General features: G+C 39.9%; 1 protein-coding gene across 1 annotated transcript; it reads left to right on the forward strand.

Annotated features, from left to right (window-relative positions):
* Positions 1-7572: 7572 nt before the first annotated feature.
* On the forward strand, positions 7573-16373 carry LOC139973444 (p21-activated protein kinase-interacting protein 1-like). The gene is made up of 9 exons (XM_071980130.1): positions 7573-7823; positions 9054-9219; positions 11072-11192; positions 11543-11670; positions 12121-12266; positions 13047-13150; positions 14211-14328; positions 15306-15444; positions 15866-16373. Exons 1-9 carry the CDS (start codon positions 7725-7727, stop codon positions 15901-15903), a joined length of 1059 nt encoding a protein of 352 aa, XP_071836231.1. The 5' UTR covers positions 7573-7724; the 3' UTR covers positions 15904-16373.
* The last annotated feature ends 517 nt before the right edge of the window (positions 16374-16890 follow it).

Below are 16890 nucleotides of genomic sequence, written 5' to 3' on the forward strand. Positions count from 1 at the left end.
AATCTTTGATTAAGTAAAATAAAATTTTGCATGTTTTGAAAAAAAAAATCCCGAAAAGCCCAACATGCCGCTCAGACAGAAGTTATGAATTTCTTCACCGAGGATTCCACCGAGACGGTTCGCGGGACTCTTGATTCCCAGAAATGTCTCAGCCATCTCCACTTCAGGCAGTCATATTTTTTTTTTCATTCGGTAGTGGGAACGACCGTTCTTTCTCAAAGTGATAATCCGAACAACGTCAGCACCAATACGCCAGGTCAATTAATCTCTACATGTAGTGTTAGTATAGGAAACACAACAATAAATAACGTTTGGCATAAGCCTATATATAATTTGACCTCTGACACTTATGACGTCAAAACGTATAGGATGAATATAACAACCGGAAACGACCGTATTCCCCGGTCGTTATATTTTTATATATATTTTTGTTTAGTCTTGCTTTGTAGTCGGAATCGGCAATCGCTGCATGAAACAAATCATGGGATTAAAGGGACAATTAATGATTAGCTAAAGAGTACACCTAACATCGATGACCACACAGTCACAGTCTCGATGCAAGGGGACTGGGGTTGAGAGCGGATCAGTCGGTTCGTTGTTTGGGTTTCTCGTGCCTCTTTCCCGGGTGACTTTCCTTACAAAAGTATATTTAGCGGAAAAGTTCTCTGTATATATGTAGATTTTCTTCAAAGTGCAATGTTTTGGTACAAATATTTATTTTCCACTGTGGATACGTGATTAAAAAATGATATAAAATTTTTAAGCTTTATTGCCGTGATGTTATCATACACTTTTCATGAAATATCATCAAATTTAAAAAAAAACAAGTTGCCATACAAAATTCTATAAGGATGTATAAAGTTTCAAAAAAGTTAGTCCCATGAAGCAACCAACTTCGGCTAACGAAGTACTGCTGGCTGTAGGACACAGAGGCAAAGGAAGGGGGTTGCATTTGAGGGTGGGGAGGAGGGTGGGGGAGGTAGTGGGGCATGTGATTTTGGTTTATATGGGGCAAATCACAAAGTAGAACACTTTCCGGCAAATGAATCCTCTTTTTGAATGATTTTTCAAAAGAGCACTATTTCTATTTAATTACATTATCTCTTAATTTCGTTAACAACAGGGGCACTTAAAAAAAATAATTAAAACACCCTTAAATAACAGACGGGTTATGTTTAATCACAAAATGGATGAAACTATCCTTCTCTTACCAAAATGGGGACTTTTTATGTATGGACATCTCACAAACTGGGTATGCATGGGGATATCCTACTCAGTCCCCACCCGCCACCCCTGACGAAAATGTCGATGTTACTTTTGATATCAGTGCGATTTTACTCGATAACATAACTCCAATAGTTGTAAGGTGGTGGTGGGACATGCAGGTATTGTAATGATATGTTAAATGAACGAGGGTATATATATATATATATGGTTAAAAGGTTAAAGAGAGGAATTTGTTCTATTTGCGGAGTACTAAAAGGGAATTCTTTGAAATTGAGCTGATAAGATAACTACAGCGAAGTAAGTCACCAACATTCCACCACTTACAATCCGAGGTGCTGAGCTTGAGGCAATATTTTGGTGAAGTTGAACCCGCGAGAATCACTCCTTCCGTATGCGCCTTATTCATTGAGATTTTCGGGCATTTCACAAAGAGTCCGGGAAGAGCTTAGTAAAACTGAATCCGCAGAGAAGTAGCACGAACTTGGGAGTGGGGAATATAAGCAAAATTGTCACTGAAAAAAATTGTCTGGAATTTGTAAACGTGCTGATATTTTCTTATTCTATGGAGTGAGGATAAAAAAAACACCCAAATTCGATCTTGTACATTTAAATGATTCGTTGTCCATAACCCAAGGGATGTGGTAGGTGCAAGGGCGTAGGAGCGGGGGGGGGGGGCTGGGGGCGCCAGCCCACCCAGTGAAAAATGTGGAGGGGCGGAAGTATCATTCCGCCCCCCCCGGTTCGCAAATCAGAAAACCCCTTGTTCATTTCCAATTGAGAAAAAAATCTCATTTGGAGCACCAAATTGCATCTAAGGCCAGGTGAAAATACAAAATTAAGTTTACAAAATGGAGTGGGTGTTGAAGTGTGCTATATTGCACCAAATTGCATCTGAGGCCACCTGGAAATGCAAAAAATTCCAAAGGGGAGGGGGCACCCCTCCCCCTTAGACCCCTCCCCCAGGCTGGCCATCAGTCTTCAGCCCCCCACTCAAAAGTACCTTCCTACGCCACTGGGTAGGTGGACCTGGTGGATGGGAGGGTGGGGGTGGATAGGGGTAAACTTAAAACCCATTTCAAAGAAAACTTGTGAACTGGATAAAGTAATAATGATATAATTGCCATCTCCGATTGGATGGTACATGTCAGTGTAACGTCCATATGTAGCAATACTTATTCGACTCGGATATTGTCGTTTCACAATAGGGGAAATCCCGAGCTATGGCCAGACATCAACTTCTTCAATGTTATTAACCTCTGTGGTTTCGGATTATGTATCTACTATTTAAGACTTATTTTTTCATATGTTTTGAGATTTTAAATATTTATTTTTATGAGAGTGCGCGCTCTCGAAAAAAAAAGTATTATTTGAATCGCAATAAACGGTGAAAGAATTGTTTTTTTTCTTCTTGGAAAACAAATCTCAGTTGTATATATAATATAAGTGACTCATGAAAATCCTGGATCGGACTTAAAAGGTAACTGGATTAAAAATAGAATTTGAATGCAAAGTTCAGAAAAGAGACCCTTCCATTGGCTCCAAGCACACTCTTCTACATAATCACACTACCAGCCCTCACTCCCGTCTCCTTTTCTGCCCCCCCCCGCCCCCCAAAAAAATCCATTTGAATGAGTTACAAAAAAAAATGAAAACTGCGAAAAATATAAAACAAAATTGTAGGCCTTTTAGCTGAAATAATCTGTGTTATCGCTAATAATTTTACTCTCATGGAGAAGTTGGGAAAATCTATTTATGAATACCTTCGTCAGCATGTACAAACTAGATAAGATAGAGTTTATTGCCGGTGTGGGATGATACGACATCCTTTATTTCGTGGAGAAGCCAAACTTATAACACTTGGCAATAAAGGCCTACGTATAGTTTGTACATTTTCTTGTATATTGATGCAGGGATGTACTCATGAATATTTGAGTGCCGTATGGATTTGTGCGGGTAGTGTGTTCCACGTCCTGGGGGAGGGGGTCTAAATGTTGGGGTGTTCCCGCCTCTTTGGAAGTTTTTTTCTTTTTTTGCAAATAAAATTCTGCTTAGATGGCAACAAATCATTTTCCTAAGTCTGGGGCTTGCTTCTGTGCCAAGTATCCAACCGTATTCTGGAAATGGTTAAATTCAAAATAGTGCCGGGCGGAAATGTTTAAAGGGTGACATCCCTATGTTCCGACGTCTCTATGTTCCGACGTCTCTATGTTCCGACAAATTGTTTGGACTCTAATTTTTTTGACCAAATTTTAGTCGGACCCCATTTGTGACCCAATTTTTTTCGGACCCCATTTTTTTGGACCCCATTTTTTTGGACCACAATTTTTTTGGACCACAATTTTTTTGGACCACAATTTTTGGGACACAATTTTTTTGGACCCATATTTTTTGTGCAAAATTTTTACCAACATGTTTTCGGACCAAATTTTTTTCTGACCAATGTTTTTTGGGACCCCAACTATTTTGGACCAAAATTTTTTTGGGACCCAACTTTTGCACCAACATGATTTCTGGCCAATTTTTTCCCTGACCCCTAATTAGGTCCCAAAAAAATGGGTCCCAAAAAATTAAGTCCGAAAATATGGGTCCCCACAAATTGGGTCCACAAAAATTAGGCCCAAAAAAATTTGGTCCGAAAAAATTTTGGTCTTAAAAAATTGGGTCCAAAGAAATTGTGGTCCAAAAAAATTGGGTCCAAAAAAATGGGCCCGAAAAAATTGGGTCCGAAAATATTGGGTCCAAAAAGAATAGGGTCCGAAAAAAAATGGGTCACAAAAAAATGGGTCCGAAAAAAATTTTGGTCAAAAAAAATTAAGAGTCCAAACAATTTGTCGGAACATAGAGACGTCGGAACATAGAGACGTCGGAACATAGAGACGTCGGAACATAGAGACGTCGGAACATAGAGATGTAACCGTTTAAAGTACTGTTTGTTCTCTACGGCATTCGGAACTGCCTGGCACAGCCGCCCGCCGCCGCCCGGCGTGAGCACATCCCTAGTGTATAAGGTAATGTGAATGGAACTGTAATGAAATGAAGACAACACAGTTTTAGACGATCGTATTTAGGAAGAAGGCAAGGTTAGGAAATGATTGACAAACATACGACGGGGGAGAAGGGGGAGAAGGGGGAGAAGGACTGGGGCGGGAGGGTGGGAAGATCTTACTTCATTTCGTGCAAGAGATTTCCATATTAGGAATCGATATCTACGCAGGCCCGCTAAATAAAATCCTAACTCTTATCATCACATCAGTCGACTCATGGACGTAGTTATATATGGCTGTTATATATGATACAGTTACGCCATGTAAAATGTATGTGTAGTATGTCCCATATCCATAAAATAATAATAGTAACAATAGGAAAGAACAATAGTAACAATAATAATACGGTACGGTATGTGCGGTTTACATATCTTTATGATAACATATTCATGATTCTAGGTATTTTGTTTTATATATATATACAAAAAAAACAAAAAAAACTGAGATGACAAAACTGAGTGAAGACTATTTGTGTTCCTGGTATTGCTATTGAGGCGATTTACACTGGACGTATTAAAATATTCCACATTCATACCTCTCATCGCGTTATTTCTGCAGTATATAGCGTGGAATGTTAGATATTCGGTAATATATTGCGAATCGCTGGAATGTTGCTGTTTTCCGATATAACTGTAATATCATAATCGTAAAAGCAAGGGTTTGCATAGGTTCATAATTTATATGTTTGTATTAATAAAAAATATATATATATAAATATTACAATAATGGCCGGGTCCGGTTGTATTGGATCAAGTTTATGAGGGGTGTGTGTGCTGATTGACAGTGCTGTAGCATGCATAACAGGGGCGTATCCAGGATTTTGTAATCCGGGGGGGGGGGGGGGCGAATTACTATGTAAGCGGAGCGCCACCATCGGTTGGCGCGCAGCGTACAAGAAAATTTCTGGTTTTGATATCCCCAGATCACCGGAAATGGCACATCTCGGGCTTGAAAATGACCAACCAGATGTACACTTTTGCCTGAGAACCAAGTATTTCACAATAGTTTTTTTTCCATCCATAACCTTTTTGAAGATTTGTCACCAGTCACCTATCATGTTCGACCTCATCGCATCTCTCGTGGGTCATTGCTTTTGTAGGTCATTCTACGTCGCGGCCCACGAAACCCGTTAGCCCCACTTTTTAATGTTTTAAGCCATTTATTTGTTCAGAATTTGAAAATTCACATTTCTCGTGAAATAAATTCACTTTAAAACATACCCAAAATGTTGCACAAATTTTCATCTATGGACAACCAATATAAAAAAAACCTCCTTCAACCCCTAACAGACCGGTCAAAATTGCATGAGTAGAGGGAAGTATGTTTAAGAATGATAGTCAGGGAATTTCCGAAAATTCAGACACAGTTAATTTGTTGTTGCATGGGCGCTGATCAGTCTTGGATAATGGTGGTGACGCTTGTCTGTTCTCTGATACTATCTAAGCGGAGCACAACCACGGGTTCGCGCGTGGCGTGCAAGATTTTTTTTTGGCAAATATACCTCCCAGATCGCCGGAAATAACACTTCCCAGACCCAATGATGCTCCCAAACCTCCTTACGTTTGAAATCTCATGGGTTAGAAATTTAGTTTGGGGAAACACATGGGCGTCTGCAGAAAAAAATCAGGGGACAGATAATCCAAGTAGACCTTTGTATACGATGGGTCTGGGGTCCTCTCCCAGAAAACAACTATAGACTGCCGCAAATGCAATTTCCGTCCTATATTTAACAACTGCGGATAAATATAATAAAATGAGAACTGGACGTGAAGCTAGCTCAAATTGGCAACACACAGTGTGAGTTGCTAATGATTGTTTTGTTCGCACTCAGCCTGTTTTGCTGACCACAAAAGAAAAATGGAAACGTCAAAAATGGAGTTGTCGGTGTCTTTATCATAATTTTATTTATTTTCATATTTATAAATTTTTAATGATTTATACTGGAAATAAAGAATTGAATTGAATTAAGGGGTAGGCTGAGGCGCACGACCCTTCCGAAACCCGAAATCCGCCACTGGCTACCCTGTGTATATAATAGGAATCCGCGCTGTAATAATTTCACTGTTCCTCTCTCTCTCTTCCCGGTGTCTTGGCGTTTTTCTTCTGCTCCCTCCTTTTCTCCCTTTCTCTTTTTTCTCTCTTTCTTCTTTTTCTTTTCCCTTCCTTCCTCCTCTTTTCCCCCTTTTTCCTTCTCTCTTTTTTCTCTCCGCTTTTTCTAACCTAGCCCCCCCCCCCTGGATACGCGCCTGCATAAGTAGCTGATCAACACCAGGTTATGCCAGCGGCAATAGACCAGTGTAGTTATGTATCCCTGGTTCCCGGCTATACTACAGGGTGAGGGTTCGGTGGGGGGGGGGGGCTGGACTACATGGAGTCATGACGACAGACCTGTCGAATTCTCTAGGGCAGTCTATTAAAAAGTGAGGATACACTGTAGAAATAACGGAATAGGTCTGTAGGCTATGAATAAGTGTTCTGAGGCACTGAAGTCAAGCTGGAGACAAGCCTGAGAACAGAGATTTACCTAATTCTGCAAAACGATTTCGAATGGTACATTCTGCTTTCCGAACTCATTGCGTATTCCGTCAACCCCACCCCCACACTCCCGACCCACGTCTCTCTCTCATGCTCTTTCTCTCCAGAATCCCTTGTCTGACACACTGTGTGATCTTTTGGTGTTAAGTTGTGTGTTATACTTGATCGGACCAGGCACTAAAACAACTTGACACTACAAAAAATGTGATGGTCGTGTTGATAAATTAAGAGGGTTTACTTGGGTTGAATTAAGAAACTTGAAGAAGAGTCGGCCAACAAGTTAACGACGATTTTTTTGTGTCTTCATATAGTCGAACGATATGGCCGAATCTTCAAGATGTAGTTACCTTACATGCACTTATACAGACTTGACAAGTACTAACACTGTAAAATTGTTCATGCGGTCTGCGGAATTTTTTCAACACCACTGAACATTGGTAAGACTTCTTCATTTTCCCTGGTCAGACCGCCCAGCACCTAACCAATCTCAAACCTGTGTCAAATTAATGATATGTCTTATTACGGTTGCATTTTCCCAGACGGGCAGATAACAATTTCTTATTTAAGTCTTACTATTATTATAATTAGCAGAGTCACGAATAAGAAGCCAGTCCAGCCGGCCGGCAGACGCGATATTTACTGATCCCCCTCCTAACCTAAACATGCAATAGAAAATGGACGCACGAGTGTACAATAAAGGAACTGAACTAGCTACATCGTAACATCCGTGTGTGTATTTAAACGTTCTGACTTGTAGCAAGTGCAATAGATGATTGCGCAATATGTTCTTCTCGAATCACCAGCACCGTTCATCATAACCATCTTGAACAATTACAGTACAGTAACGCATGTAACGCAGTGTGATCTATTGACTTTTTTCTTCTGTAGTAGTGTTCTAATTTATGCCCAACGTTAGTGATGGCAACGAATACGAACATCTGTTCCAGAATCATTGCTGGATGCTATGAAAGAACTATTTTGGGTTACGACGTGGTAGAGCTTGAAGATAACAGCGAGGTACGTACACGCAATACAAAGCACGTTGTACCTCTGAGAGTACTGCAGGCCTAGCGTTACACTACAGTGTTGCATGCATAAATGCGTGTGTGTGTTGAGTCGGTACAATGTGAAGTTTGTGTTCTTGCACTGTCAATTGTAATAAAGTCTACGGCAATGAATGCATTATTTGCCTAGGCTGTAGCTGCCCAACGCGATGTTTGTTGTATCCGTTCACAAGTTACGAACATCAGTTTGGTGTTATATGGATCATCAATTTAAAGCAAGGAACTGGTAAATAGCAGATCCCTTGATGAAAACTGCAAACTAGGTCTAGGCTAGCACTGCAGATATCCAACTTTTGAACTTCATTGTGACTGAATAAGGACTGAAGGAGTTGTTCCAGTAGTATGGGTCACAGAACACAACATTTTGTGTTGAATTAGCTCAAATCTGGTGATACCATGCTCAACTGCTTAAGCCTCAGGCATATGAAAAACACATGATGCTGAAATTGACCACATATGTATATAGTTTTGACAATTAATCCTTCACTGACTTTTTCATGTTTGCTAATAGTAGTTGTACCAGAGGTCATTGTCTTATAGTAGGACTAATATTCGGCATAACTTTTTTTCTAATAAAGTGAATGAGTGGAACAGTTTGCATGAGAAAGTTGTATTTGCAAGTAGTGTGAATGGATTTAAGAATGCTTTGGACAAGCACTTCTAGCATTGTAATCGGGTTCAGTATTTGTATCTTCAGTATTCTTTCTCTCCCATGGGGACTTGAGGTCCCTCCCGATCCCTATTTTCTACTATACTAAACATTAACTAGTTAGAGGCCTACTATCTTATAATCCACAGAAATAATATCAAAATAAGGAACTAGGCATGAGGTTTGCAACTAAATGAAAATGATACATTAAATTTGTGGGATAAAATGTTGCATTATCCCTTAGACTGAATCAGAGACTGATTTTCAAATGATATCGGGCCTCAAATTAACATTGATATAGAACGCAGTACTTACTGTACTTGTGGACTAGCAAAATTGGTGTTTGGCAAAAATGAAACTTATTCGAGAAGTAGATCCATAAGTGCTGTTTTCATAAAAATTATGAATGGTAAGTTTAACATCCAACTACCCAAATTTGTTTGTTTCTGTATACAGAAGAAATACTGATGTTTCTCTCTATAATATATACAGAGATATCTTAATTTCTTTTCATTCTACAATTAATTTTCACAGGAAGAGTATGAACTGAGACCGACGTTTACAGATAATTCTCACACCGGTTGCATTAAAGTGCTAGCTTGTAACAATACATTCTTAGCATCCGGAAGCACAGATGAAACGGTACACCTCTACAACCTTGCTACAAACACCGATGTTGGCTCCTTAATGCAACATGATGGTAAGGAAAATGGTACAATTATAGAATACAGGGCCATTCATTAACTCTTCCCAGCATCCGGATGCGCGGATGCGCGGTGTGTCTGTACATGTCCGTTCACCTATGACGCCCTCTAAAATTCCATCACGTATTTCATTTTGACTCCGCATCCGCGCATCCGCGCATCCACCCCGGCAGTACTAGGAATGGACTTAAATAATTTTCGAAAGTTTCCCCATATACCATCACATATGTCATTTTGACTCCCTCTAATTTCCATCACGTATTTCATTTTGACTCCGCATCCGCGCATCCACCCCGGGAGTACTAGTTTCGACATATACCATCACATATTTCCAATACTGAAAGTCCCGTATGTACGAAGATATTCCACATCAATAGTGTGTCGTTCTTAAAAGGCATCCGTACATGTGTGACGCCCTCTAAAATTCCACCACAGAAGTACTGGCAAAGGACTTAGGAAATTTTTGACTCCGCATCCACGCATCCGCGCATCCACTCAAAAAGAAAGAACTGGGACTTTGACATTTTTACTTACATTCGTACTGGGGTGAGACTGAGCATCCGCGCATCCGGATGCTCAGATAGTATCATCGAGTGGCCCTGTATTCTATAATTACTCCAGGAAAATAGCTACAGGTAGTACAGTATCTCTCATCTCATCTGCCTTCTTCTTGCCTAGAGGCATATAAGGCCTCCGCAGAGCGTCTCCATTCATCTCGGTCAACAGCTGCATTTCTGGCCTCATTCCAGGATCGCCAACCAGCCCTCTCTCTCTTTGTCTACTGTCCTGCACCATATTGTTTTTGGTTGCCCTCTCTTTCTCCTGCCCTCTGGTGCCCAAGTCATGCTGATGTTGCTGTCGTTGTTAGGGTTTTGTTAGGGTAGTACAGTATGCCTACTTAAAAATTGAAGCCTCATTTCAGACTTGACTTGACATGACACTGAGAACAAATAGACTCAAAGTCTAGGAAATGACAAAAACCAGCAATTTTCATCAGAAGATACTGTACCCAGTGTAACTCAAAACAATTGCAGTTGATAGGCATTTGACAGCCTACTACCTGGGTGCAAACTTGTCTACATTATTGGGATGAAACATGTCAAGCAAATTCTATTGGAGGTGCTGGGGAGTCTGCTACGAATTGATGAAGTATATAGAAGATTTATGAATGCATAGATACAAGAGCCTGCTTTATACGTGGAAGGTGTAATGGTTACCAAGGTTTAATACATGACATGTTTTCGTGGTGGAAAATAGTAATGTGCGTACTGTATTTTAGGAAATTGTATTTTATAAGGAAAAATGATATTTCAGGATATATATTCATCTTCCTTTCCCCCTCCCCCCCCACTCCATACACCCTTCTTTGTAGTGTCTGTTTGAATGCTGTTTTTCTCCTCCTTTTAAGGAAACCATTGCATTGAAACATTGTAGTACAATAGAGCAAACATTAGAACGCAAGATGGACATGGTTTTGAAATTGTCACTCTTCTTGCAAGTTAGTTGCAAACAAACAATACAAACAGTTTGTGGTAGTTTTCATCTTCCTTCCCCCCCGCCCAACCCCCTTTTGCTAGTGTCTGTTTGAATGCTGTTTTCTCCTACTTTTAAGGAAACCATGCATTATAACATTGTAGTACACTAGAGCAAACATTAGATCATTACATCATGGTTTTGAAATTGTCACTCTTCTTGCAAGTTACTTGCCTTTGAATACAAACAATTTGTTTTAGTTTAATCACTTCTCCAATCTCCAGTACAGAGTGGTACAGTCCTTGAGTTGAATGATGAAACTTCATCTCCCGTTCCATCGGTCTCTTGCTTAAATTGTCTTCCACAATTTTTCAGGTTCAATTACATCCTTGAAGTTCTTTAAATCTACTCATTTGATGAGTGCTGGAAGTGATGGCTTGCTCTGTATTTGGAACACCAATAACTGGGACTGTCAGAAGGTCCTTAGAGGTCATAGGTGAGTGGAATATAATATATGTCGTAGACTACATTACGGACTGTTACGGGTACAAACAGGGGGAGTATAAGTACAACTACTGTAGAATTATTTCACTTTCATGTGAGTTCAGCGATGCCACTTTTCCTGATTTTCTATGGAGGCCAAAAATCTGTTCTTTTACCTAAAAAATTTCCAATCCTTTTCCACATACTCCCATGTCACAGACATCCTGTGTTGTACCAGCCGAAATACCCATTTCGGGCACACCATTTTATACAATGCATGTACGGTATCATGTCGTCTGGTTTAGCCAGTTAATTTTACGAGTTTATTTATTTTGTTTTTTCTTCTTTGTTAATCTCTGACAGAGAGGCTATTCATTCTCTTGCCGTGCATCCATCTGGGAAGCTCGCTCTAACAGCAAGTAAAGACAAGACACTAAGAACCTGGAATTTAGTGAATGGCAGACCAGCTTACACTACACACATCAAGGAAGGTACGTAGATGCTATGTTATATCGTGTTGTTGAATTTTTCTCTGTGGTGACACCCAAATTGTTAAGAGCTCTGTAATAATGCATGGATGCTGTGGTGTATGGTACTTGTTCTGGGTTGACGTAAAGTTCAAATCTTAAGTTGAAGTTTTATAGGTTGGCCCTGTGTTACTGGTAGCTTGCCACACTAACACACGTGTGTTACTGGTAGCTTGCCACACTAACACACGTGTGTTACTGGTAGCTTGCCACACTAACACACGTGTGCAGAACTCAAATATTCACTCCTGAGATACTACAGTATGTCACACTTTTCTACATTCTATGTGGTCTGTACATCGTTGAAGTAAATCTGATGATTGAACATTAATTGGGATGGTGTTCTATTTAGGTGTTGTCACCTTACAAATCTGCTAGTGCTCAACTGGATGTATCACTTTTCTGACCTTTCAGTCGCAGATGAAGTTCTGTGGAGTCCGGATGGCGCCATCTATCTGGTTATTATCGGAGATAAGATCAATATCTATGATATCACCACGGCAACCATCACAGACACAATTGTGCACAGCAGTGCAATCCATGCAGTAACGTTCATAGAGGTAAGTTCGTCGCTGTTGTTAACTTGGTTGCTATGAGCAAATGAGGATTGACAAACAGTTTCAATTTGAGATCTCAAGAGGTGGCTCCTTTGGTCATGCTTGAAGTGGTGACACCATTACCCAGACATGTGTACAAGGAAGGGAATGGTAATGGGAAGGTAAGGGGAAGGGGGAGAATGGCCAATTGATCTCAAAAGTACTTGAGCCATGCAGTATCATTTATAGAGGTAAACTAGAAGCTCCTTCAGCTTCAGTGTTTTATGGCTGAGAATGCAAGCACAGTATGTACTGGTGCTGTGACTTCAAATGTGGTTTAGGGCCAGGAGGGTCAGGGGAAGTGGGACCTGTGACAAGACATTTTTGTCCTCTGGCTTCCTCCCAACAACCTGCGTTGTACATTGTTCTTTGCTTGAGGATGAAATGATTACGGGAATGCTCGCCACATCAGAGTGGAAGACGTAAGAAGAGGTGGGGTTTGTCTCCTTTAAACGCATTGTATCATCAACACTAAAATTGGGAAATTGAAGCTACTGCAGAGGGTTTCCCTTTCTTTCGGTCTGTTAATTGGTCCATCTTATCATTTGTTTATGATTAATCGTTCGCTACTGAGTTGACCCCCTTACCTCGTCCACAGTTTGCTCCTCTATCCTGACCATGGAGTGGGCAAGTTTCATTGCTGCCCTTCAGCACCCCCACCCCCCACCCCACCCCCGACCCCCCACCCCCTCTTTGTGTTCATCTGATGGTGTTAATAACAAATCCAGTTTATTGTTCTTACAGGAAAGGATCATTGCATTGGGTGGAGAAGGGACAGATATAGTATTTTATAGTCTTGAGGATGTGACCTCTAAACCTCTCGGGCATTTTGAAGCTCACGATAAAAGGTATATATCTATACTGAACCATGCGAACATGTTTTACAATGAAACCTGTGTTATTTTTAAGGGGTAATAGGATATATTATGTTATGGAGTTTTAACTGTCTATTTCTCCTCCCTTTACCTACTTGAAGTGATTTTGAGGTTCAGTACAATTTGCTTCAATTATGTATGCAATGCATTGTAATAAACATGAATGAATGAATTAAATGACATTGAAGGTGACTTAAAACTATTGGGAGAAATAATTGGAATATTGGGCAGAGAGATTGGGTGAAGAGTTTAATTTAGATGGGATTTGGGAGACATTGGTATATTAGACACAGAGATTGGGAAAAAAGTTTAATTTAGACAGGATTTGGGAGACATTGGTAAGTTGGTCAGAGAGATTGTGTGAAAAGATTAAATTTAGACAGAATTTCGGAGACATTATTCGTATATTGGGCACAGAGATTGGGCAAAAAGTTTAATTTAGACAGGATTTCAGAGACATTATTGGTATATTGGGCATGGAGATTGAGTGAAAAGTATAATTTAGACTGGATTGAAAGTGTGTAGATCTTGTTGTATAATAATGACATAGAGTTCTGTTTAATAGTGTATATAATACATACGTACATGTAGGAGATGCGTTAAAGGCATTGAAGACTCGCCCCAAACCGTGTGCCGTGCTCTGAAAAATTAACTTTCCGTTGCTTGCAATTGACGTTTTCTTCTTGTCGCTACAAAATGCAGACAGTTATGAAACGTGATACCTTGTTATCTTTTATCTAGACCTGAGATGTCCACGCTGCTTTGTACACTGTGTTGTGGGTATCGACCGTAGCTGTTTGTATTGACTGTACACTGGTGTCTAATTACCGACGGTAGCAAGCTGTGTGTGTATTTTCTGGGATCGATGGTGGTGTCTAACACTTCTGTTACACCTCATTGGAAACTAGGTCAGATTACCGTCATGAGACGTTTCTTTGTGCGCGAGTCTTCACACCCTTTAATAAGGATTAAAAGATAAGACATGGCGGAAGGTATGCAGATTTCAACCCCTCTTCTCCAATTCTCTCTCCAGGGTTAAAGGTCTCCAGTGTGTTTTAGACTGTAGCTCCAATGCTCTACCAGATGTCAGGTGGATTGTGTCCATATCCAGTGATGGATTCATCAAGTTATGGAAAATTAATGTCAAAAAGGTGGGTTTTTGAAAGGATGATGTTGTTTTTCGAAAACTAACAATTTTTTTTTCCTCCTCAGTTCTGTTGAGTTTTTGTTGGAAATTAATTAGTAGTCCATAATTTGTTCAGTGTTATAAAAATAGATTGGAGAGGAGGTTTAACTGATTTCCACTAAAGCGATCTTTCCAGTACTCCTCAACCCTCCTTTGGAGTAAACTCCAACTCAACATAAAGAATGTCGTGTCTGTGGAGATGTTCAAAACTGTTTTGAAGACACACCTGTTTTCATTGTTATAATTGTTATGTTTACTCTTATTGTATATTGTGTACATATCTTTCCCTTTCTTTTGTACAGCACGGCGAGACTTTATTGTAAGTTGCACTATATAAGAACCTGTTGATTATGATTATTACTTCATTTGAAAAAAAGGTAGATAGGTAGAAAATTTAGCTGCAGTATCATACAGAGACCAATGCAATTTAACTGTATTTGTTTTCAATTCAAAATTGAAATACTACAATGATAGCAATGGTAACCATGAAAAATTTCACATGTAGCAACAGGAGTATGTTTTTTTTACGTTGGTCAGACCCAATCCAGTAATATTATGGATGTGACCACTGTTTTCAGAAGTTAAACTAGCCATTTTATACTTGCAAGATTGAAAATATACAATAAAACATAAGGAAAGCTAAGGTATGATCAGAATATCAGTTGCCATGGTAACATCACAGATTATTTTACCATCCTTCACCTCAGTATTAAAATGCAATTTGATATAAAAAAATCCTCAAATATTTATATGCTTTTCTGATAGTTATTTAAGATCTAAAACTTGTCGGTGGTCAAATCCTCTCCAGGATTGCGTCATTCTGGGTTGTATATATGTATATGTATGTTAAATGGTCGATAAAGTTCCTCGGCACACTCTTATTTGCGACAGATATCAGACCTTGAACAATTTGATTTAAAGAATGGTTTCCATTTGATTCAGTTGTCAGCCAAACCCAAGCTGCTAGCCTCAAGGAGTACCACAGCACGGTTAACCTGTGTCACCATTCAAAGTACAAAGGTGGAAGACGAAGAAGAAACCAAAGGACAGGGGAAGAGGAAACACCAGAAGGGGAAAAAAGGTAGGTAGATCAGGAGGAGGGACCTATTAATTTTATTCATTGTAATAAAAGAAACAATGAATTGTAAAGATACCCTTCACTACTGTGAGGATCATACGTTGAAATTTTGATCAAAATTGGTGAAGCAAGTACAGCATGTTTTGGGCTGTGATTGTTAAATAGCTGATGTAATCCTTGCTCAGCTTGGAATAGTTTGAATAGCAACCGGGAATAGTTTGGTAAATAAAGCAGATGAATTTTGAGATGATTTAATATATGGTTTAGTAAGTGTTAGAACCCCTACCACTGTACAGAACTGGCTTCAGTTAATGATGCAATCACTGATTTGAAATATTAAAATGACTGAAAATGGTGTTTTAAGTTTTAATTTCAAAGAGAAAACTAAGATGCATTGATTGTTCTCATTTTTTTTTTTTGGCAGGAGGCCAAAAGAAGAAACAGAAGAAAAGTGTGCCTTGAGAAGGTAGCAAATTGGAGCTAAAGAGTTTGGCCAATGAACCACAAACCATCAGTACAGAAGAGACATTGTACAACCCTGTCGAAAGACCAGCATGTTGTTATATAATAGTCTATTCACTTTTATGAGGGGCGAATATTGCATCTGGCCTGCTTAGTGATGATATGTTTTTCTCATATCTTCAATCAAACTGCTGAGAAGCAGAAACTGTCATAGATAATGATTCCTAGAAGTGGGGGATCTTGCAATTACCATATCAGTTTGGGTTGGGGGGAGGGGTTCACCAGACAGGGAGAGGTTGACAGGGACTTATAGAGTAGGTGCGATATTCTAGTATTAGGCTGGGGATGTGTAGAATTGTGTGAGGAGATTGAAGAATGCATACTCCCAACTGCTGAGAGGCAGAAACTGTAGATATTAATCTTAGGAGGGGAGGATCTTGCAATTTCCAGAGCAGTTGGGTTGGGGATGGTGGGGTTGGCAGGGTGGGGTTGGCAGGGTGGGGGTGAGGTATACAGGAATTTATAGAGTAGGTGCCATATTCTAGTATTAGGCTGGGGATGTGTAGGATTGTGTGAGGAGACTAAAGAATGCATACTCCCAACTGCTGAGAGGCAGAAACTGTAGATATAAGTCTTAGGAGGGGAGAATCTTGCAATTACCATAGCAGTTATGTTGGGGGGTGGGGTGGGTGAAGGGGGGTTACAGGGATTTAAAGAGTAGGTGCAAGATTCTATTATAATGGGGGGGGGTAGTAAGATTGCATAAGGAGACTGAAGAATGCATACTACCAACTGCTGAGAGGCAGAAACTGTTTTAGATATTAATCCTAGATGTGGAGAATCTTGCAATTACCAGAGCAGTTAGGTTGGGGGGGGGGGAGGGGAGGTTTACATGGATTTAAAGAGTAGGTGCAAGATTCTATTATAAGAGGGGGAGGGCAAGATTGCAGGAGACTAAAGAATGCATCATAAAATCACCAGGTAGAG

This window comes from Apostichopus japonicus, chromosome 9 (genome assembly GCF_037975245.1).
Source record: "Apostichopus japonicus isolate 1M-3 chromosome 9, ASM3797524v1, whole genome shotgun sequence".
Taxonomy (NCBI): Eukaryota; Metazoa; Echinodermata; class Holothuroidea; order Aspidochirotida; family Stichopodidae; genus Apostichopus; species Apostichopus japonicus.

What these genes read in the sequence shown, in the direction of transcription:
- LOC139973444 (XM_071980130.1), top strand. Translation starts at nt 7,725, where the DNA reads ATGGCAACGAATACGAACATCTGTTCCAGAATCATTGCTGGATGCTAT. An exon ending in GGAAAATTAATGTCAAAAAG is followed by an intron (nt 14,329 to 15,305) that starts GTGGGTTTTTGA and finishes CATTTGATTCAG; the next exon opens with TTGTCAGCCAAACCCAAGCT. An exon ending in ACACCAGAAGGGGAAAAAAG is followed by an intron (nt 15,445 to 15,865) that starts GTAGGTAGATCA and finishes TTTTTTTGGCAG; the next exon opens with GAGGCCAAAAGAAGAAACAG.